At 54.8% G+C, this 23,483-nt stretch overlaps 1 protein-coding gene across 7 annotated transcripts in view; it reads right to left on the bottom strand.

Moving 5' to 3' along the window:
- GAS7 (growth arrest specific 7) overlaps positions 1-23,483 on the bottom strand; it is a 194,070-nt gene that overhangs the window by 14,168 nt on the left and 156,419 nt on the right. For all 7 annotated transcript variants that reach the window (XM_032432012.1, XM_032432014.1, XM_032432018.1 and 4 more), the window contains 4 exons: positions 16,468-16,521; positions 9,778-9,867; positions 6,502-6,617; positions 3,596-3,670 (listed from right to left, as the gene is read on the bottom strand). In XM_032432012.1, coding sequence (XP_032287903.1) covers positions 3,596-3,670; positions 6,502-6,617; positions 9,778-9,867; positions 16,468-16,521 — 335 coding nt within the window. The remainder of the gene's footprint in view (positions 1-3,595; positions 3,671-6,501; positions 6,618-9,777; positions 9,868-16,467; positions 16,522-23,483) is intronic.

Raw genomic sequence — 23,483 nt, forward strand, 5'->3', positions numbered from 1 at the left:
TCAGGGAGAAGCCCTTCGCAAACAGAAAGTGCCACATAGCCCTGCCCGCTGCCAAGCACCTCCGTGGGGGACGGAGGATGGTCTTCTCAACGAATGGTCAGTATACCCGCAGGGGAAAAGAAAGAACCCTCGACCCTAATCTGACGCCATACAAGTGGATTATCTCAAGATGGATCACAGATCGGGGCACCCGGGTGGCTCAGTCGTTAAGCGTCTGCCTTCGGCTCAGGTCATGATCCCGGGGTCCTGGGATCGAGCCCCGCATCGGGCTCCCTGCTCAGCCGGGAGTCTGCTTCTCCCTCTCCCGCTCCCCCTGCTTGTGTTCCCTCTCTTGCTGTGTCTCTCTCTGTCAAATAAATAAATAAAATCTTTAAAAAAAAAAAAAAAAAGATGGATCACAGATCTACAGTGAGAGCGGGTGCCACGCAAAAGCAGGCCCAGGAGGAGTGGGGAACTCGAAAAAAGGCCAACAGAGAAGGTCTGTCCCTGCAGCCAAGCTACACACGAGCTTACGATCCAGAGCTTGGAAGCCAAAAAGGCCCGGGGTGGTGCTGAGTCCATGAGGCTACGGTCAGCAGGGCGCATGGTCAGTAACCGGCCCCAGGCAGCTTTAGTGGCCTGAGAATGTCACCTGGGTGCCGCTGTGGGGAAGGAGGGAGCCCAGGGTCACGCTCAGGACAAGGTCCAAGGCCCTGCCCCCAGGCTGGGCATTCACAGGTGGGCGGACCCCGTTCCAAACACTCCGATGGGTGCTTCTGAGCGAGCACACTCCCCGGTCCGCCCCCGCTCCCCCAACCCCAGAACTCCAGGCCCCCTGGAATTTAAGGAAAAAAAAAAAAGCAATTTAGAAAAAAAAAAAGCAACTTAGGGGACAAAAAAGCAATTTAGAAATTCTCTCACTTGAAGACAGATTTTTTTCATCTGGCGAGAGGTTAATGAAAGAAATAAAACCTGAGATATATTTCCATTGCAATACGCAGTCTGAGGCATGCCAAATCGAAACGCACACCACGTCACCATTACCAACGAAAAAAGGGCCCAAAAGGGCCCAAATCCCATTTCCTTTCCACACAGGCGAGAGAAACGGAAGATGGAATAAATAAGCAGTGCACATACCCTCCAGAATGGAATTTGGGCGCAGCGCCCGATGCCCCGCCCCCTGCCACCAGCATCTTCCCGGGGTGCCCCAAGGTTCTAGGCTCTAGCACTGCGCTTGAGAACTGCAAGGTGCACCCCGCTAAGGTCCAAAGCTGTGTGCAAATGCAAAACAGCACTGCTGCATGTCGGGGGGGGTACCCCATGCGTTCACACACCCCAAGGGAGCCTGCTGGGAGGAGTGCGTGCATGCAGCCGCGACGGGGTGCGCGTTCACGACCATGTCACAGGGGCACAGCGTCCATGCACGCGAGGCGACCGTGTGCTGGGCTGCCCGGGTTTGTAAGTGCATGTGTGTATACAGCGTGGTGGCGCAGGCCTGGCTCGTGCAGCTGGGAGCATATGCTGAGCCTCTTGGCAGGATGCAGTGTCCCTGGCAGTAGCCCAGGCCGAGGAGGTGGAAGCCGGAAGACCCGAGAGCAGCACTGCGTTTGCAGGGCGGGGGGATATCCAGGAAAGCCTCCATGCCAGGGCGGAGGGGTGACCTCCCCCAGCCGTGTCCCCCACTTCCTACCCCTGTCTTGGGGCCTAGTGTGCAGGGCAGAAAGGGGCCACCGGGTCAGTGGCAAACCACAGAGGGGCAGCCTCTTGGCTGCACGGCGAGCCCACGCAGAGAGGCCTGAATCAAAGCCACCCTGCGCTGGCATGGCTCGTCCCCTGAAGGCTTCAAGCCGCGCGGGGGGATTTGGACTTAACGTCGCCGCCCTCCGACGACCACAACCACCCACGACAGGACGTCCACCGTCCTCAGGGCTCATTTCCCCTTGCAGGAGGGGTTCCAACATGGCCTGCCCCGGAGGGAGGGAGGCACTGGGGAGAAGACCTCGGGGGACCTTTCAACTCTCCCCTCCCGAGTCTGGTCGTCTTTATGATGGGAGGCAAAATTCAGGTTATGTAAAATTAACTGTTTTAAAGAGGACAATCCCACAGCGTTTAGTACATTGACCATATTGTGCAACCACCACCTCTATCCTGGTCCAAAACATCTGTATTCCCGTTATGGACCCCCCCCAAATTCATACCTGGAAGCCCTAAGCCCCACACCCTAGTGCGGCCCCCCAAATTCATATGTTGAAGCCCTAAGCCCCCACCCCAAATTCATATGATGTGTCCTTCCCAAATTCGCATGTGGAAGCCCTAAGCCCCCCACCCCAGTGTGGCTGTTATTTGGAGATGGGGCCTCTAAGGAAGTAATTAAGGTCAAATGTGGTCAAATGGGGTGAGGCCCTGATCCAGTAGGATTCATGTCCTTATAAGAAGAGAATCCAGAGAGTCTGCTCTCTCTCCAGACCGAGGGAAGACCATAGGGAGAAGGCGGCCACCTACAAATCAAGAGGAGCGCTCTTGCCAGACCCCAACCCCGCCGGCACTGTGATCTTGGACCTCCCAGCCTCCAGAACCAGGATAAATTATATTCGTGTTGTTGAAGCCGCCCAGTCTATGGGATTCTGTTACAGCAGCCCAAGCAGATGAATACGCACCCCAAAAAGGAAACCCCAAACCCAGGAAGCTGTTACCCTCCATTGCCCGCTCCCCTGGCCAACCACCCACCTCATTCTGCCTCCGTGGGTTTGCCTATCTGCAACATTTCATATAAATGGAATCCTATCAAGTGCAATCTTTTCATCCCACTTTTTTCACTTAGGATAATATTTCTGAGGTTCATCCACATGGTAGCCCGGATCAGGACCAGATTCCTTCTTGTGGCGAAATAATATTCCATCACATATCCATATATCCAGTGCAGATGGACACAATTTGTTCATCCATCCGTCCCTTGATGGACATTTGGGTTGTTTGCATGTTTTGGATATCATGGATCGTGCTGTTATGAACATGTGGGCACATTTATTTGTCTGAGTATCTGTTTTCAATTCTTCTGGGTCTAAAGCTACGAGCGGAATTGCTGGGTCGTTCGGTAATCCTGGTTAGCGTTCCGAGGCACCATTTTACATTCCCACAGCAGGCTGCAAGTCTTTGTCAAGAGATGAGCAGAGAAGCCTTAAGTCTTCCACCACTAGGGACCCCTCTGTGGTTGGGAGGGTGGCGCTGAGCCTCCCCCAGCCCAGGCTCGACCCAAGGCAGCAGCTGGAGAGGGAGGGGAGCCTGGGCTTCGGGCCCATGGGAGAGGATTCTAAACAAGGGCCTGGGTCCAGAATCCTCTCCCACCCAGTGCCTCACCAGCCTGCTCCCAGAGAGAGGGGCACTGGGTGAGTGTCTGGGGGGCAGTGTCTAGCTACCAGGGCACAGGGCAGAGGGGGTGGGAGGCCCTTGGTCACTACAGAGAAAATAATGTGGAATTGCCCACTTGGAGCCGGGCCTATGCAGAACTTCCCCATTTCAGTGGACCATGGCAGCGATCAGGGATCGGTGAGGAGGAACCCCCCCTCTTTCCCGTCTGTGGTTTCTCCCCATTTCCGTCACCGTCCTCCGCACTCACCCTTCCTCCTGAGCAGCCAAGGAGTTCTGAGAGAGCTTAGCTAGGTTTTTCGCATATTCCTCTTCGATCTTTATCCTGCAAAGGGAGAAAACCCCACACGTCAGCTCTCCAGCGCCAGGCCGTGGGTCTGACCTGCAGTCCTAGCGCTTACTGACCGCGGAAAAGGAACCCACTAGACCACACGCTCTGAGAGGTCGAGGCCCTTGTCTATGCACCCAACACACAGCAGGTGCTTAAAAAACCTTCGTTGGCTGGACGAACTTATGTGAATCTCTGTCTGTTCACCTGTAAAGGGGTATTTCCACCTGTCTACCGGGCCGGGAAGAAGTGCTCTCATTCACACGGCTCCTAGCCCAGGGCTGGACACACGGGAGGCCTTTAGATCAAGACGTAACTCATGATGGACCACCGGGACACCCGGGGCTGCCTCCCTTCCAGCCCCAGCACTTGGGGCCTAGACCCTCCGACGTGGTGACAGCCCCTGGGAAGCAGGAAAAACCCCTCCCCCTGCGGCCTCCCAGCCTCCCTCCCCCCTCCCCATGCCTCCAACTATCAAGCCAGCAGGGACAAGTATTTCCATGGAAACCAGGCAGTGCCCAGAGCTGGGGCTGATTCCATTTCCCTAGAGAGGGAAGTGGCCTTGGATTTTGCTTCCAGCAGGCGGGCCCTTGACACACTTTCCAGGCAACCCTCTGGAGGAGTGTTCTGTATTATCCGGCACATCTTGCTCCAGTGTTGTCAAAGGCAACGCTCACCGCCTGACTGGTCCTCTGGGGCGTGCTGGGACACCCAGGGCCACCACTTCGAAGCCCCGGGCCCATCACTCGGCAAACGGGAAGGCCCCCGAGACACTCCGGGACCTGCAGCATCTGTTCCCGGCCGCTGGGAAGCTGATGGCCCATGGGTGCAGTGATATGGAACGGGGGGGCCCGACTGAGCCCCCTGGCATCATTCTGAGTAAGATTTATCTTCTGCTTTGCCCTGAGAGACCCACGGCCACGTTCCCTCTCTCACGGGTCTGCCCTCACCACCACCTCTGGCCGGGTCCCTCCGTCACCCCCTTGCCATCGCTCTGCCCTCCCCAGGGTGACGTGGGCGGCCGGTGTGCAGCCCCCAGCCCGCGGCCAACACGTCTCTCTCGAAAGCAGGTCCAAGCGCTCCTAGCTTCACACCTCCAAAGCTCCTCGATGCCAACCGCACATGCCAGGTACATGGCCGGCCTGTCTCTGGAGAGAGCACCGGCATCCCCTCCGAGCCCTGCCCAGCTGCCCTACACGGGGGCCCTGGCGAACGGCCCGGCCCCAGCACGCTCCACCTCTGCTCTCGCCTCTCCCGGCTCGGAAAGACCTGCCGAGACAAGTCTGCATTGCCCACGGAAGGCCAGTGTGTTCTCAGGTGGCAGATCCCGTTCATCTGCTAACACGACATTTTTACGAAAGGACAACATCGTACGTGTGTTCAAACTCTGACTCTATGGCCATTTTTCCTATCCACCTGCTTTATACGGCTATTAGCGCGCACCTGAGCTACGCATCCTCTCCATTCCCTACCAGCGTAATGGCTCGCAAGATAGAGATCTGATTATACAAATAGAAAACAGATCTCCGAAGGAAAAGAGGAGGTGCTTTAAAATGCCAAAGAATTATTACTACATTATGGTTATCCTTAAAAAAAATTTTTTTTTTTTTTAAAGATTTTATTTATTTATTTGAGAGAGAAAGAATGAGACACAGAGAAAGCATGAGAGGGGGAGGGTCAGAGGGAGAAGCAGACTCCCTGCTGAGCAGGGAGCCCGATGCGGGACTCGATCCCGGGACTCCAGGATCATGACCTGAGCCGAAGGCAGTCGCTTAACCAACTGAGCCACCCAGGCGCCCAAAAAATTTTTTAAATATATTGGCATTAGGGTTCTAGAGGGGAGGGGTTGGGAGGATGGGTTAGCCTGGTGATGGATATTGAGGAGGGCACGTTCTGCATGGAGCACTGGGCGTTATGCACAAACAACGAATCATGGAACACTATATCTAAAACTAATGATGTAATGTATGGGGATTAACATAACAATAAAAAAATAAAAAATAAAATAAATAAATATATTGGCATTTACTGTAAATATTTCCAGCGTGCCCTGGAAACTCCAGGTGGAAGTTGCGTGTATGTGTGTGTGCAGGTAGGTGTGTGCTTTATAGGGTCTCAGAACTTGGAGGGACTGAGAGGCAGGAAGGTAGAGAAGGAACTTCTCCTTCTACTTTTTCCTGTTTCCATCAGGCTGAATTTACGGTTTCCTCGTTTTCGCTCAGACAAACCATCCCTCAGCAAAACCGCTATCATAACCCCTGCACCTGTCACAGTGACCTCACCTGACTCTCCCATCTCACCGAGCTCCCTGAACACAGGGATGGGGGCACCAGGTCCGGGACACGGTTTGGGTTCAAAGATGAATTACAAGGCGACATTGTCCTCTTTTGTTATGACGGGGACAGGGCTTCCAATGAGGGCCATGCAGGTAAGTCAAGGAGCTAAGCAGTCTATGTGGGGAGACAGCAGGGAGTGGTGGAGACTGTGACAAACCAGACCTCATGCTACCTCTACGGGGTGGCTGCCACTTGGCTCCGGCCCATTGTTCTGTGAGCCTTTCCTGCCAGACTTTCGGCCTTCTCAAGACAAGCCAGAGAGCCAGCTTTTAATGGAAAATCTACCAAACCTTAAACGTACCCCAGAGCTCAAAGCAACACATCTGCAGGTTAGATCTGTCCCGAGAACCACAGCTGGTGCCCCCCAGCCTCACATTCCCCGTGGCGCTAACCAGGCCCAGTGCTCATCCCGGCCGCTCCCCGACCTCAGGCTCAGGGGCCAAGGGGGGGGTTGTCCGCGGCCGCAGGAGCTGGGAGGGGCCCGGGCCTCACCTCTCCCGGATGAATTCTGACATTTCCTTCTGCATCTGCTTGCCCTTCAGTTGCTTCTGAAGCAGGAGCTCAAACCCAGCCACCGTGCCGTTGCCTTGGGGGTCCTTCTTATCAGCCTAGAAGGGACACAGAAGCGCGAGCGAGAGATTAGGAGACGGGGTGCCCAGAGCCGCAGGGAATGGAGCGTGGGGAAGGCGGCCCCCGAAGGGACCCGGGTGCCCCTGGTGAGCGGACCTCAGCCCAAGAGCAAGGCTGTGGCCACTGTCCCACCTCGTGTCTCTCCGGCTGCCCCCCACCTTCACATGTGTGCTGACGCTTGAGCCCTGCAGCCGCTGATGCCCCCCCCCGCCCCCCCGCCAACGTCCATGGCCCTCAATTCTCCCAATCTGGGAAAGAAAAGGAAAAAGGGCAAGTGGCCAGGAGTATAGGCTGCCGATGCCCAACACCTCCTACTTCCTACCAGGTAGCTGCTGAGGCTGGTTGGAAGCTCCGGGGAGAGTCCTGGTGGCCTGACACAGTCTGTGGCCTTGGGGGCAGGTGACCCTAGCCGTAAGCCTTCCTGTCTCCCGTCAGCCCCCCGCACCAGCCAGGCCGCGGTAGCCTCTCACACACACTCACACAAGATCACGGGGGCTTCCGGAGAGACCGGACTGAAGGGAGGCCCGAGTTCTGGAAAAGGGCAGGGTGCCAGGGTTGACATCCCAGCTGGGAAGTCTCGGGCAAGCTCTCCACTTGGTCCAAGCCTGAGCTGCTTCATCTGTGAAGCTGGGGAATACTGGCACCCACCTCCTGTGGTCATTTCAGGATAAGGGGCCTCTGGAAACGGCTTAGCACAGTGCTGGCCAGACCCTAAATGTTCAGTAAGCGGTATCTACTACTAGTCAACTTTTAAATAAATCAGGACTTGGGGAAGATGACCAAGTCAATGAAATGGGAGCTCAGTACCGGATCCATTTTGCAAGCAAATACTCTCAAAATTTCAAAATTAAATGTTTTCTTTTGTTTTGCCTGCATTTCCTCAAGGACACCTGAATACCTCTTTCTTGCCTGGCAGCCCCTAGGCTCAGCCTTCTCTGCAGGACATTCGTCCCGGCATCTGCCCACATGGCTCTCAGAGACTTCTCAGCCCCAGGCTGGTACCCCACCTAAAGCCATGTTCTCCCCCATTACAGCCCTTCCCCACCAAGAATCCAGAGTCAGATGCTTTGGTACTTAATGGAAGGGGTAAAAAATGCATCTTTTGATTTCAGACAGGTGCATCGGTGAGGACCCTGTTCCAGGGTCCAAAAGACCTAGTCCTTGTCTCGGCTCAGCCCCGGGTGACACAGTCAGGCCTTTCCAATCCTAGGCTGTGTCCCCCCAGATCCCCCCTTTGCAATAGGACTGAGTTGCATCTCTAAGAACCCTTCCAGAGCAGATGTTTAGGAAAAGGGAATTTTGGAAATTTCAGAAAGGGGCGGGTGATGTCTAGAAAGAACCCCACTTCCTATCATCAAGCATTTGAAAAGTTTATGGACATCCGCCGCCAACTCCCCGCACCCCAACATGGGATCCCCTTTCCTCGGCTGTCCTGACAAAAAGCCCGCTGGGCCACACTGCTAATACCTCTTGTGACAGGGAGATCACTATCCCACGGGACGCACCAAGTCATGGCACGGCTGCTCTGGCCAATTAAAAGCTTCTCCAAGTGTTTTTAAGATCTGTGCACTTCATCAGGTAAATGCTACACCTTGGTTAAAGCAAAAGAAAAATCCCCCAAAATACAGAGCCCCAATCTGCCTCCCACAATGGATGGGTGTGCCGAGTGATGTGTCCACACTCGGGAAAACCAGCCAGAAACGGTGGGCTTGAATGACTGTGCCAGCAGGGAGATTTCTGTTAGAGGAAAAAGTGGTAGTCGGGAAAATAAAACCCAGAGTAAGTAGCAGATCCCGGCAGAGCCTGAATGAGGACAAGGGTGCACAAACATCGCTCTCTTGGATGCGAACCAGTGGCGGGGCCCCAAGGCTCCCCAATGCCCCCTCGTGAAACGCCATGTACCCTGACCTCCTGCTCCTGGGGTGTGCATTCCCAGGGCGCCAGGTAGTCTCCCCTGAATGCTCTGCTTCCTGCACCCCTCTTTAGGAATGACGTCTGTAATCTCAGCCACTTCTCCTCATCTCTGTGGCTGCCACCATCCTTCTTTAACTCCTGCACCTGCTGCTGATGTCCACCCCCGCCCACTCACAGCCCTCCCCGCACGATGCTTCTGAACCACATCACATCCTATCCCAACAGCTTCCTACTGCAAACAGAGGGAACCCCAGCGTGCTCACAGGGCCTACAGGGTCTCGTACACTCTGACCCCTGCCGCCCGAGAGAACCTTCCTCACGATGTTTGCTCCCTGCACATATCCCCCCGAGACCAGGAAGAAACACCAGCAGGGCCAATAGGAATCGCCGGGTATCTTCGAGAACGCAAGTGACTTGTCAACAGGACACAGCACTTCTGTCTGGTGCTTGGCTAGCAAATCTAAAAACGGGTAGCAATCCATTCTGCATGGTGGGGAAACAAACAGCTTTTATTCTGTTTATTTATTGTTCCTCGGGGTCCCTGCAAAAGTTGTTGTTTTTCTCCTGAAGTGTACAAGTCAGTGGTTTTTAATATGTTCACAAGGTTGAGCAACCATCAGCACTATGTGAATACAGAATGAGGTGATCTCACTTTGAAAGTCATTGCTGACTTTAAATGCCCACGCCAAGGGCTATTCCTAGAGTGAGCAGGTGGGCTGTGTGCATTTGTCAAAAGATACTTATTTAATTGTGGGAAAATACACATAAGATACAATGTACCATCTTATCCGTTTTTGTTTTTTTTTTAAGTAGGCTCCACCCCCAGCCTGGAATCCAATGCGAGGCTTGAACTCACGAGCCTGAGATAGAGACCTGAGTCTTAACCAACTGAGCCTGCCCAGGCACCTCCACTTTAGGCTCTTGCCCTTACCGAGCAGCCAAGAAGTGACCCTTGTGCTCATCTGCATCCTGTCCGGGGTTTCCGTGTTGCCCTGAATGAAAATCCTGTTGATCCTCTGAGATTTAGGGAATGATCTGGATTCCAAAGAGGGTCTTAAATTCCTGCCTTGGATCCTAAATCTACCACCAGGTTTCAACTGGAGAGGACCCTCTTTTTTGAGCTCCAGACCCTTCATGCCCCTTCTGGGTGTCCATTCCTGATCCTCAGGGGGGAGGGCGTGGTGGGGGATGGTCACACGGTGGGGGAAACTGAGGCACACTTACCCAGAAATAGTCACAATAGCTCCACTCGGTCGGTTTCAATAGCTGCTGCTCTGGCATCGTGTCTGGGTGTGGGAACGTCACGCAGTTTATCTGCAGGGCACAGAACAAGAAAGGAAACACCTTGTCTGGGGGGTTGGGAGCAGCTGGGAGGGCTCTGCCCCTGGAACACAGCATTACCGAGGTCTCCCGTTAGCGCCAGCTTGACAGGATGCGCACTGAAGTCCTGGGATGCTCCAGGGGCCCGCATTTCAAATGAGGGGCAACAGTACTCACGCCTACCCCCGAGGGGCTGGAACCAGTCCCAACACTCCGAACGGCAGTGTAACAGGATCCATCAAAATCGCACATGACCTGAGCCCCCAAACCAGTGACTGCAATTCAAAAAGCATGCCCTACGGACGTTATCTGCGTGTGCATGCAATGACGCACGCACACGGTCTTTCAGACCCAGCAAAAACACAACCCCACTGTCCATGAGCAGGGGAGTGGTTAAACAGAGCACAGGCCGGGGGGGGGGGGGGGCATCTCTGGCATTTGCATGGGCAGCAGAAGACACTGGGAGAAAGTTCTTATGTGTTAATATGGAAGGTGCACCAGGTCCTATTATTAAGTGGGGAAGAAAAAAAACAAGATGTAGAATAGTATTTCTAGTATGCTTCCATTTGTGTAGAAAGAGAGGAAGAGAAGAGGAGAAAATATGTACACATTTGGTTATTTATCTACAGAATACTTCTGGAAGCTGATAACCTCACCTCCTTCCAGAGAAAGGAACTACTCGGCTGAGAGGTTACCGTGTGCGTTTTAATCACCATATGTATTCTACAAAGAGAGTTGAGAGCGATCACACAGGGTGTGTTCCTGGGGCTGGCCCTCGCCCAGGAGAGGGCAGTGCAGACATTCCTGGGGCCTGTCTCAGACTTTCCTGCCCAAGCATGTCCGCGGTGTCCCAGCTTTCCCCGCCAGGTGGAAATGGTTTTACCACTGCTCTTGCTGGTGTTGCTTCAAGCCCAGGATCTGCTCCTGGGGAGCCTGTTCGTTGGAGTGCTTTGTAAGCCTCACCGCGGAGCCGCCTGATGTTCGAGGCAGGAACTGTGCAGAAAACCCTGGGGTTCTGGACAGAGGCCTCAAACTCTAATGCGAGGCAGCCGTGCAAACAGGTGAGATCCCGCCTGCACGGAAACTGTGGTTTGGGGTGGGGGCGACCGGCCTCCGCTTTGGCAAGGGGTGGGGTCTGCGGAGATCTGTGCAACGAGCAGATTCCTCTTGGCTCCTGCTAGCTGTTGGCAAGCCAGCAGGAGTCCAGTGGGTCGTCCATCAGGTGACACGACCCAAGAGAGGCTGAAAATCGGGATGAGTGTGTGAGGCGTCTCCATGTTTCAATGTTGGCACATAATTCAAAGTTAATGGGAATAATAGTGAGGACAACGTCAATGACAGCACCGTGTAAGGCAAAGCTGAGTCAGGCCCAGGGGCCCCCAGCCTTGACCTCGGGGTCCAGGGGCTCACGGGCGGCTGAGTATATGTAGCACACGCATCGGCCCCCATCCCGCCCCGGCTGCCAGGGGCCCGGGCCTCGCTTGCAGTCCCAGAAGGACAGCATGGGAGAAGTCCCAGCCAAGGACAGGAGCCCCCTCCTCCGGGATACACACACCTGGTGGAAGGAAGGGCCGAGATGCCCACTCCAGAGGGAAGTAGGGAGGGGTAGGAAAGACCAGGGGGTAGAGGTGAGGGGGATGGGGAGGATAAGGACTCATCCCTGTCATTGCATCTACCACTTTGTAGGGGACACGGCTCCTTGGATGGACTGGCCAGGGGCCCCAGGGTGCCTGCCCTCTGCCTCCACCAACTCTGGTTTGGGGATGTCTGCTCCCAGCGGGCCCACAGGGATTTCCCCAGTGCTCCTCCGAGCTCTGCACCCCTGTGGGCAGCCCGAGAACTACACGCCCGCCAGCCCCCTGGTGGGGAGGCAGTTGTAACCACTGGGAATCCCTGAGGAGCCCTTCCCTCAGGCACCCCACCCGGAGCCTTGCACACATTCCCACGTCATCATCCCAGCAGCCCCACGAGCTGGGTACCATGGGCCTCATTTTACAGGAGGAAACGAAAGATCACAGAAGCTTAGACTCTGAATCCGGGCTGGGCTGACAGCAGAGCTCAAACCTCAACCGCACTGCTACTCAGAGGAACGCTTGCTCGTCCACCGAATGCATGCAAACATTTCTCGCGTGCCCCTCGCGATGCTAGATCTTTCCAGCACTTTGCACACATACATTTGTAATTACACTTCTCATGACCGTTTAATTGGCCAGACCGTCTGCTCCAGGAGGGGAAGGAGACCCTTTCCCTGCTGTTTCCCTATTCCCTGGCAAGCACAGGCCCCCGAGGAGTGCTCCGAAAGAGTTTCTTGGTGCAATGACCAAAGGCCAGGGGCAGACGGAATGGTCTCTGTCCTCGACAGTTTTGTAGCCCCTCGAGGAAGGCAAACAAGTACAGAAGTGATTGCACGACTTTGAGATAAATCTACCACGGGGGTAAGCATGGACGCTGGGACTGCAGGAAGGCCTGGGGCTTGGGGAAAGGAACCTGAGCGAGTTTTAGGCTAATAAGAGAGTGAGGGTTAGGCAGACAGGGGGTGGGAGGTACAAAGGGTTGCAGGGAGGAAAAGGGCCAGGGGTCTGAGGATGCACCCACAGCAGGGGAACGCAGTTAAACTGAGGCCGGAGGGGGGCCTTGCAGGCGTGGGAGGCCCAGAAATGTCTAGCAGGACAGTGACCTGACTGGGCTGCTGGTGGGGTGAGCTCTCTGGAGAAAAAACACGGACCTCGGCCACCAGGGAGGCTCCCCAGGGACTGGGAGTCGTGATGGGGGCTCCGAGCCACGCAGCAGAGAGGATAAGCAGAGGAACATGAGAGATTGTGCAGGGAGACCTCCCAGCACCGAGAAGTGAACTCAGTGACTGTCGACCCGGGGGCGATTTTGCTCTCTTACCACCCCACCCCCACCCGGGGGCATTTGGCAAGACCAATGGAGACATTTGTGGTTGTTACAAAATGTGGAAACATTTGTGGTTGTTACAAAATGGGGGAGGCACTGCTAATAGTCCCTGGCGGGTAGAGGTAAGCATCCCACCATGTGCAGGACTGCCCCCCACCATGAAGAGTAGCCAACAGAAAAGATGAGCAAGTGGGGAAGCTTTCCCCATGGAAACCTCCAGGTGTGGATTCCCGTGCCCCCCTGGGGGACATTTTCCAGGTTAACACCATCTCCAGGACAAAGCCTGTCCTCCTCCCAAAGCCTCCTGGGCAAAGCACGAGCCTTGAAGGCATCCTCCTCCCCGAAAACACAGGAGACATGCTAAGGAACCGCCTTCTGCTCCAATAAGAGCTAATAACATACCAGCCATTGCCCCAAGTGCTTTACCCACCAGGTGGCTGCCATTATTATCCCCGTTCTACAGAGGAGCAAAGTAAGGCACAGAGAGGTTAAGCAAGTTCCGCAAGATCACACAGCTTGTGTGATGGGAGAGTCCGTGTCTGAAGTCAGGCAATCCGGCTGTTGTTAACTCGCGTCACGCTACCTTCCACACCCCACCCAAGGCAGGGGCTCGGGTAGGAAGGGGTGCTCAACAGGGAGCAGGAGAGGGGGTATGCCTCTCAGTGACTGTTTGGGAGAAGTTCCGGGAGCCACCCCCACCTTCGCTCCTCCTGAGATCACCGTCCGCGACCAGTAACATCTTCACGCTGACACCAACTGTTTTCTCCAGCCCTCAGATACACAGAGTAAGCCCCTCTCTTCCCTGAGGCTCTGCCAGGGCCACCCTGCACAGGGGCAGCCCCCCGCCGAAACTCTCTGGGGCGTTCTAAGGGGGCTGCAACCACCACTTAAGGCCCTGGCCATAACATCACAGCTGCTGAACACACCTGCGACCCACCCAAGGGGCCTGACGTAAGGAGTCCTAAGCGCATCCCCCGTGGCCCCCAGTCCTGGTCCAGTGCCAAGCTGGGTCCTTCACCCACCTATCTGGCAGCTGGCTCTGAATTTGCTGATGTGGGAGGCTGTGGAGGAGGAGAAGTCAGAGCAACTGGGTCTGTGGAAGCAGAAAAGACCCCAAAGGCTCACCTCCAGCCCACCAGCTCCCTGCCCCCCCCAAGGGATCCAGGGCATCCGATGCACCACATCGGGAAGCAGAAGCTAGAGTCCCCCAGATTCCTCTTTCCAGGAGAGGAGTGTGGCTTTGTCATCATCTCCTCTGGAATCCTCTAGATTTCAACCCACCCCAAGGCTGGCCCTGCCCGAAGCTTGCTCCAGGCCAGCGCAGGGAGGGAAAGCTGGAATGTCAGAATCAAGTTCAATCCTGGCTCCTCAGCCCCACCTGGATGCCACCGCCCTTTGTTGCCCAGCAAGCATCTGAGCGAATGCCTGCAAACGTCCACTGGGTGGGATCCGACAACGTGGGAGATTGCTCACCCCGTCCCCACTCGCCTGTGCGCCGGGAGCTGGGCACCCCTCCACCCCCCCAACCCCGTCCAGTGGCCCTGCAGGGTCTCCTCCCTGGGAAACTATGAGCTCTGGAGGATCAGAGCCCAGAAGGAGGGCTGGGAACAGGGCTGGGGGGCGGGGATCGAGTGCTCCGTGGACAGGAAAGAACCGCAGCTTGCACGCAGGCCTGCACCCATCTCGGCCCGGACACGTGCGGGGTGTCCGGGGCCCCCTGGGCGGGCAGCCGGCAGACCCAGCTCAAGGCCAGGGCTCTGCTCCTTGCCTGCTCCGTGCCCTCTGGCCAGTCCCTCCTGTCCTCGGTTTCTCCAGCAAAAATTCCCGGAGGCTTAAGTGTTTATTTAAAACCCCTGGGGGTGTTGGTGACAATGCAAATGTCCCAGTGGGCCCCAGATCAACTAAGTGTCGGTCTAGGAAGAAACCCATCGAGGAACTTGCATTTTAAACACGTGTCCCAGAGGCTAAGGCTGCCGACTCCACTTTGCAGGCTCGCTCTGAGAAGCTCTGATTTAGGTCAGTGGGAAGGCAGAGGGAAGACGAGAGGCAGGGACAGACAATGAACCGGAGAGGAGACTCTGACCAAGTGCCAAGCTCTGGCCCAAAGCCAGGGCACAGCAGGTGACTCGGGCCCCGCCCTGGGGCCCCCAGGACCATCCCCATCAGCCAAGTGCTTTCCACTTTGCATTTGTCCTTTTCACTTTTCTTCTACAATTCTAATATACCGCCCTCCCCTTCTTCTCCTTCTTTCTCCCCCGTTTCTGGGAACTTTAGGGGGCTCCCGCTTTGCCTCTGGGGCATTTTGCGGCACTTTGGAGATGAGGATGATGCCCCCGGGAGGTCTGCCCCTGGGGCCGGCTCACGCCCTGCCCCAGGCCCCACGTTCCTCCACAGGCAACCTCCACAGGCGGGGAGAGCACAGGTCTTGAATCCTGATGCACCCCAGCCAGGCGAGGCATGGCTGCCTGCCTCAGTTTTGCCATCTGTAAACAGGGTCGAGAAGATGAGTGCGCACTGAGCACTTACTACGCGCCAGGCTCTGTTCTAAGTGCTTTCTGCATACAGACTCATTTAGTCCTCACCCCACCCCCAGGGCACAGACACCCACCATCTCCCCATTGTACAGATGTGGACACTGAGGCACAACGGGGCAGAGAAACTCCCCCCGGGCTTCTGTGCAGCTAGTAGGTGCTTTAACAGTCCCTCTGGCTCCAGAGCCCTTGTTCACAGCCACCACGTGAAGTTGGTCCTGTCACCTTCACCTCACACAGCGAGTGGAGAGCTCAAGGAGCCACTCGGAACACTACTGGTGCATACTCAGTGCACACCAAAGGGGAAACAATTATTGTTGCTGATGTCACTGCGTACCCAACCCTCTCTCTTCTTCCAGAGCAGGATTTTCAGCCTGCACAAGCCAGGGAAGCATACCCACTCTCTGTCTCATGTCCGTGGGGGTGGTCAGAATGGCTCAGAACTGCCCCTACTGGAGCCTGGGGGAGCAGGTCCCCCATTCCCGGCTCCCCTGCACTCACAACCAAGCAGCACATCCAGGACCACACTTGGCACGTCTCTAGTTCTTGCAGTCGGAGCAAGGCATTTGCCCCCTTTCCCCAACACGGAGCTGGGGTGTGTGTGTGTGTGTTGGGGGGGACCCTCCTCAGCTTGCCCATGGGGGCTTGGTGGGCTTCTGGAAGAGCCCAGGAGGCGGGCTGGCAAGAGCTGCCTGCTCCCGTCCAGAACTCTATTCTTAGGGTGCTTTCTCTTGTTTTTAACTCTGACACCTTCCACAAGTCACCCCGCATGAAAGCAACCCGCTGTGGCTATAATTTACATGTCACATCGCTGGTGCCAAGCACGGTCCAGCCCCTCCAGCCCGCCTGGGCATGTGTACCCCCCACCCCCACCGCCCGCCCTGTGACCATGGCTTCTGCATCATTCCCACCCCGCCTGCACTCGGTCACCCGGAGGGAAAAAAGTGAAAGGTGAAATTAACAGAAGGCACGGGGAGGGGGTGCGGGTAGGAGCAGGGGTGGGGGTGGGAGGCAGGGGGAATTTCCACAACATCCAAGCTTTGGAACTTCCCAGATGCCAGGCTGGGCTTGCACTCGGTGGTCCACATTGCCATGGCAACCGCCCAGCATGGCAGAAGAGCCCCAGCTCGCCCCAACCTGTGGGCACCCAGCGTAAGTCGCTTACCGTGATGGTGTTTTCCTTGCTGTGCTTTTTGCTTGGTGATGAGGATCCCAGGTTCTGGGGAGAGAGGCAAGAGACATCATCGAAGCTGTTCTCCATACTGGACATTTCGGTGTTCTATTTGGGCTCCCCGAAAGCCCCCATGCTGGGGTAGTTCGGGGACGCGAGCGCGTGCTCCCATTAACCCTTACGTCACCATATTCTGGAAGAGGGCAGGCGGGAGTGCCCCTGACCCCACGCTGCTCCTAGGGTGGTGGCCGGGCTTGCAGGCGAATGGGAGGAAGGCTCCAGCACAGGCTCTAAGGGAACTGCTCCAAACCAGGTCTCCCTCCTCTTCTCCCAGTCCCTGATTTGGGGAGTTAACCCCTCAGCTGCCCTCTGCTGGTAAACCGTTCTGTGTGCCGCCTGCATCCTCAACCTACAGAAGCTGCCCGGGGGAGCGGAGAGTTAAAGCAGGCCACCACCTCCTGGCACCGAGGACTCAGAACAGGACTTCTGATCTGAATCCCCTGGGGTCCGGCGTATCCAACCTTCAATCCGTGCACCACGCACAGGGGCGCCTGGCCACCTCCGAGACGCGCTGCTCTCCAACCCCGAGAGGCAGGAGGGATTTCTCAGCACAGCCGCCTCTCCGCTTTCATTCATTCAGCCTTTGGATTGCCTTTTTATGTCTTCCCGCTGCCAGCAAATAAACCACCGTCCCAAATACCTCCAAACCCACGGGTCCTAAGCAGCTTGCCCCAGGCCCAGGATGGTTCTGGTACAGAATATTAAGGCTTACCAGCTAGAAACACCACATTGGTCACAGGAGCCTGCGACCCTAAAGAGGAGGAGGGTCAATTCTGGGTCTTTGTTGCCCCATTATTAGCAGTTACATTAGTGATTCAAGAGGGTCTCTGAGCAGGGCATGTGATGGCCACTCCCATCCTGAGCCACTCAATGAGCGGGGAAGCAGGCTCACCCCAAGGCACGGTCGGGGGCCATTATAGGCCTGTCCTGGGACCCACAGCCTTCTTTCTCTGGTGGAACCTCAGGACGTGGCTGTCAGAGAGGCTTCTCCAGCCAGCCTCAGGGAACCAGATTGGGGATTGGCACAGCCCCGGACCACCGGCAGGATGAGCATCTGGGCGTGGGGGTCAGCCCTGCCTCAGGACCCCCTCTGCTCACCACACAAAACAGGACCCCAAATCGGGTCCCAGCTGCACCTCCCAGAGCTGACCCAGCAGCTCTCTGGGGGGGGAGGGGGCAGGGAGGGGGCAGCGCCTCGGAAGCAGAGTCTGGGGGCCTCCCTTGGGGACACACTGATCTACGTTCTGTCATTCATCAAGGCTCCCCTACTTCTGGTAGCTGGTATAGCAACCCCAGCAGGCTGTGGGGCGACTTCAAGCTTGTGACCAACCACAGCTTTGACAGACACTTCCAAAGCATCAACGCATCCAGCTCGCCTACCCTGGACCCTCCCGAGCTATCGGTGGTACCCCAGGGCATTTGCCCAAACTGGGCCACCTGGGAGGATGACGGAGTCCGCGTGGTAGGGGCTCAAGCGCCACTATCCTATGACAGGTGCAGGGCTCTCTTGCAGACTCATCCATGCCAGGGAGGGAGATGTGGGAGGGGAGCCTCTGGTGTGGTCAGTGGAGGAAATTAGAGCCCCGGGCTGAATATCTCTTTTCTCTATATTCTTCCAGCTCCCCACTTTGAGGCTGGCTGTTTTCCAAGTGTCTCTGCAGGGGTGGAGAAAGATCTCTATCATCCACAAACCTGGATTTGGGGACCACTGTGTCCGAGGCTCTACGGAATGAAGCCGGACCCAGAGGCTGTCATCCTCCCCGTAACTCGGGCCAGGAGGGGAGGGTGAGTAATGGCATTGTAAGGGGACGTTCAACATGTGAGTGTTAGCGCCTTCCCACTCTCTGCCCTCCTGGTGATGCAGTCTCAGCCAGGGCTGGGCAGGGGGTGACCCCAGGCTCCTCCAGGCACCTCGGGCTCTGTGCTTGCTGCCAATGGCCCGTGGCTATTGTTCCAACATCATCCACATAAATATATGTCGTATATACATACGTGTATATGTCCATACATCACACACACATATCCCGGTAGCACTTCATGAAAGGGCCCCAAAGGAATGACTCCTCCATCAGAGGGAGACTACCTACTAGCTAGAAGTTGGTTTCTAAATATTATTCCGTACTAAGAGGAACCGGGCTCCTTGGAGAAATAGCTTGTTCCAGATGCCGAGTCGATCTGGAACATCTTATTATTCTGGGAGGTTAGAGACCGTGCAAAGAACGATGTGATCTCGCAAAAGGACCCAGGCGCCTGCAGAAAGAAGTTCCAACAAGCCAAATTTGGGACAATTTGAGCATGATTATGAATAATGACTACAAATGAGTAACTTCAAAAGGCAGTGAGAGAGGGGGGGGAAGTATTTCTTTTTGGAAGGATGCCCATAAAAATGGATAAAGCATCACAAAATCACCATTTGCAAACCCTACGTCAAAATGGATTCAGGCCACGGTCACCAAGGATGCTCAAAGCATTGAGCGACAAGCCTGTGAAGGAACAGGAGATGCCCATGGTCTCACACTATCATCCCCCCAATTACTGGCTAATTAAAAAGGGAAAACGTACCCTTGCAAAGGGATCATCGCATTAACCGGGAGCTCAAACTCCCGGTTAGCATCACTGGTAGGGTGCTAACCTGGGAGGCCCCAGGTGGTAGATATTCTTGCCAGAGATGTTAGCCCCAAGTCTAAGCATAAGAAAACAATTAGACTAAGCATGTGGGTCATTCTGAACTGAGCTGGTCTCTTCCCAAATAGAGTCACCATGGGTTAAGACAAAAGACCAAATGTGTGGCGAATACAATCTAGATTAAAAGAAGCTAAAAGCCAGAAATGAGATGAAATCGTAAATCCCCACGATGGAATACTATTTGGCCATAAAAAAGGAACATGGTGTTAATACACCTGCAACATTCACGGACCTTGAAACATTGTTCTAAGTGCAAGAAGCCAGACCCAAAAGACCACATGGGGTGCGATTCCGCGTATATGAACTGTCCAGAAGAGGCAAATCCACGGAGACAGAAAGTAGATTAGTGGGTGCCAAAGGCTTTTGGGGATTCTTTCTGGGGTGATGAAAACGCTCTAACACTGATTATGATGATGATTGTGTAGCTCTGTGACCACCACGCTGTGCATTTTAAATGGCTGAATTGTAGGCTGTGTGAATTACATCTCAATAAAGCCCCCAAAATGGAAACTAAAGAGATCCAGCCAACAATGTATCCACGTGCGAAACTGGAATGGACCCTGGACTGGAGAGAAAAGCAGCTATAAAAGACATGTTGAGGACAAATGGGGAGTTTGAATATGAATTATAGATATTAGATGAAAATACCAAATTAATGTTTTCTTATGTGGGCTAACGATATCCCATTCATGTCTTCCCCTAGAGATATGCTCTGAAATGTTCCCAGTTAAAACAAATGTCAGGGGGTTCCTGGGTGACCCAGTTGGTTAAGCGTCTGCCTTTGGCTCAGGTCCTGATCTCAGGTCCTGGGATCGAGTCCTATGTTGAGCTCTCTGCTCAGCAGGGAGCATGCTTCTCTCTCTCCCTCTGCTACTCCCCCTGCTTGTGCTCTCTCGCTCTCTCCATCAAATAAATAAAATCTTTTAAAAAATAAAATAAAACAATATATTAGACTGTGCTTTAAAATAATCCCAGGGGAGGGAAGGAATGGGGATATAAATGAAACAAGATTGGCCGAATAATCGTTGCAGTTAAATGATTAGTCCCTAGGACTTTATTATAACATGCCTTCTACTTTTCTAAATGTTTGCCAATGTGCATAATAAAAGGTTTTTGTTTTTTTTTAATGTCTTTTGCCTATGATTCTAGAAAGTTTTTCTCCTTCCCTTTTAAAAAGTCCCTCCCCAGCCTGGTCTCCTCTCGCCTGGGTCACTCTGCCATTACTGTGAGGTGAGAGCCCCGGGGGGGTGGTGGGCTACAGAGCAGTGCTGGGTAGACCCACGAGCCCAGGCTGGGCAGGTCTTCTGACCATCTCCCGGCCCCGTGAATAGCCTGGGTCCCACCTCCTCGGCAGACGGGATCCAGAATGAAACCTCTCAATGACTTCCCGGTACCGCTGGAATAAACCCAAGCTCCTCACAGTAGGCCGGTGCAGATTCCTCCAGCCCCCGCCCCCCTCCCGCCCTCCCTGCACCTGCTGATTCAAGAAATCACAGCCCCACTCGGCCTCTGCGGGTTCATTGAAACCACCGCTTTCCTTCACCTCCTCTAGGCATCCACATGTGCTGTTCCCTCCACCTGGAAGGCTATTCCCCAGCACCACCCTGGGCCAAGCTAACCCCTCACTCATCTGTCCAGTCTTAGCTTACTCTCACTTCTTCTGGAGCCCGTCACTGACATTTCCAGCACCCCCTGCGGCCACCCGAGCAGGTGCCCAGAGCACAGACTTCCTCCAGCACTTACCACGGCCAACACGAAATGATCATTTATCTCCTGTCTCCTCCGGCACCAGTTACAAGCCTCCGCCCAGGCAGGGGCTCTGTTTGCCTGTGACTCAGAGCCTGGCCACGAAGGAGACGCTCAAAGGAACACGTGTCGCTGGACTGAGGAGGGTCCCCGTTAGGTGGGTGAATCTCAGCATCTTACTGCCACCTCAAGCTCCCTTCTCCAATGGGACCCTGAACTTTCCAAGCCCTCGGTCCCACCCCCTTTCTCCTCTCACACGTAGGAAGCCAGAACAACGGAAAGGTTGGTCACAAAAGGGCCCGGGCTCTGGTGGGCAGGTCTCTTACCCGCCCCCGTACCCACTCCACCTGCACAGGGATCAGAGGGGTCCCTCCACCGGCAGGCAGGCAGGGGACAGGCCAGGACGTGCTTCTGCAAAGGAGGCCAGCAAAACTCAGTCTCTCATGCCCCAGCATCCCAGGCCGGTGGGCCCCATTTATCCAGTATCCAGGCAGCCCGCCCTAGGGTTGCAGGCCAGAAACCTCCACTGGGTGGCACCAGATCACCACCACCTGTGCCCAGCCATCTGGTCTCCCAGGACTAGGGAAGGAGCAGGTAGGCACCCCCCCGGGTCTTCAGGGCACCCGGCCAGCAGTCCTGCCCATAACAGGGCGCAGTAGGGACACGTTCCCCCCGCCCCAACATTCTAATTTCCCTGACGAGTTTGCTTAAGGAGGAACAGCTCACAGAAAAAAGAACACACAGGCCTTTGAGCAAACCCTGGGCAAGCCGTTTAACCCACCCCCAACCCTGTATCTCAAATGGCCCTGTGTTCGTTTGCTCATTCATTCATTCTTCAGGTATTACTACGCCATAATTGTTATCCATTCTAACTGGCAGCCTGGGACCGTGTGAGTAAACACTACACTCGCCAAAGAGTGCTATATATACTTTTGGGGATCATTTGTTGGCGGCACTCTCCGTAAACACTAAAACTTCTCATCCTAGGGGCGCCTGGGTGGCTCAGTCGGTGAAGCGTCTGCCTTCGCCTCAGGTCATGATCTCAGGGTTCTGGGATCGAGTCCCACATCGGGCTCCCTGCTCGACAGAGAGCCTGCTTCTCCCTCTCCCTCTGCTCCCCCTGCTTGTGCTCGCTCTCCCTCTCTCTGTCAAATGAATAAATAAAATCTTTCTAAAAAAATTAAAAAAACAAAAAAAACCTTCTCAACCTATTTCTGCGATTGGCCCCAAGCACCTTTGTGGAGAGCCTTCCATTGCCTAAAAAAAATAGTAAGCTACTTTCCAGTTCTGGGAACTGGTGAACAACCATATTTGTTCTCTCCACGCACTGCGTTATTTTTGTTACTTTGATGATGCCTCAACTTTCCACGTTATCATCTGAAAAGAATCCACTCCACCCGCTCCTTAAAACAGTTGCTTCCTGCCCCCTCCCGGGTCTCCACAGCTGGCCTACCCCGCATCCCCAAGTACCAGCACCCTGCTTCTCATAACGTGCACGGTACCTGCCTTCTACTCAAGTAAAATGTGTTCATTTTAAGAAACGTGCAAGATCCTGCAAAGTATAAAGAAAATAAAAAGTACTTTAGACCAAGGTTTCTCAACCTCAATACCACTGTATTTTCGAACCGGATAATTCTTTGTTGCAGGGGCAGTCCTGTGCTGTATGGGATGACTGGTCATATTCCAGAACCCTCCTCACTAGCTGCCAGCCAGCAGTGCTCCCTCCCCAGCCGTGACAACCGAAACGTCTCCAAACAAACGTCCCCGATGGAGAATCAGCCTTAGACGCAGATAGGACCAACATCACCGTTCCGATTTCTTTTTCTTCTAGTCCTTTGTCTTCATGAACATGTGATTTCCTCCTCGCAAGTAAGACTGGCTGTGTATGCAGTGTGCGTGCTGCTTTTCCCACTCAGTATTAGGTTCTCAGCCTTTTCCTAAACTCATGAAATTTTCTTCAGAAATGGGCTTTCTCATGTCTGCATCATAGAACGGGCTGGCTATGCGGGGCCAAAATCCACTGTACCCAGCTCCCCTGTTGCTGGACAGTTCGGCTGGGTCCACTACTGCAGGGCCGTAAATAATGCTCGAGGGAAACGCTTCCCACGCAAATCAGGATCCCTGAATGTATTCCAAGAACAGATGCTGGAGGGCGACGTTCCTGGGTCCAAGCAGCTTCCAAGAAGGTTATAGCAATAAACGTTAAAAAAAACAAAAAAGTTCGGGAACAACTTCACAGTATTTCGGGGCTGGGGGGTAGCGCCGGCTTGGTCAGGTTATGTGATAACATAGCCAAATTTAGGCTGGTGTCTTAGGAAAACAGTCCGCAGTCAGGTGGTGAATCAGCTTCATGCCGAACAGACTGATAAAGGCTGCATTGCAAAGGCTTGGGGCATGGCGGGGCGGGGGGGGGGGGGGGGGGGGTTGCTCGGCAGAAAACACACAATACCAGGGCTGTGTGTGATGTGTGCCACGAGCAGGGGCGTGAAGGGGACGAACGAACACACACACACACACAC

Source organism: Phoca vitulina, unplaced genomic scaffold (genome assembly GCF_004348235.1).
Source record: "Phoca vitulina isolate PV1807 unplaced genomic scaffold, GSC_HSeal_1.0 scaffold47, whole genome shotgun sequence".
NCBI classification, from domain to species: domain Eukaryota; kingdom Metazoa; phylum Chordata; class Mammalia; order Carnivora; family Phocidae; genus Phoca; species Phoca vitulina.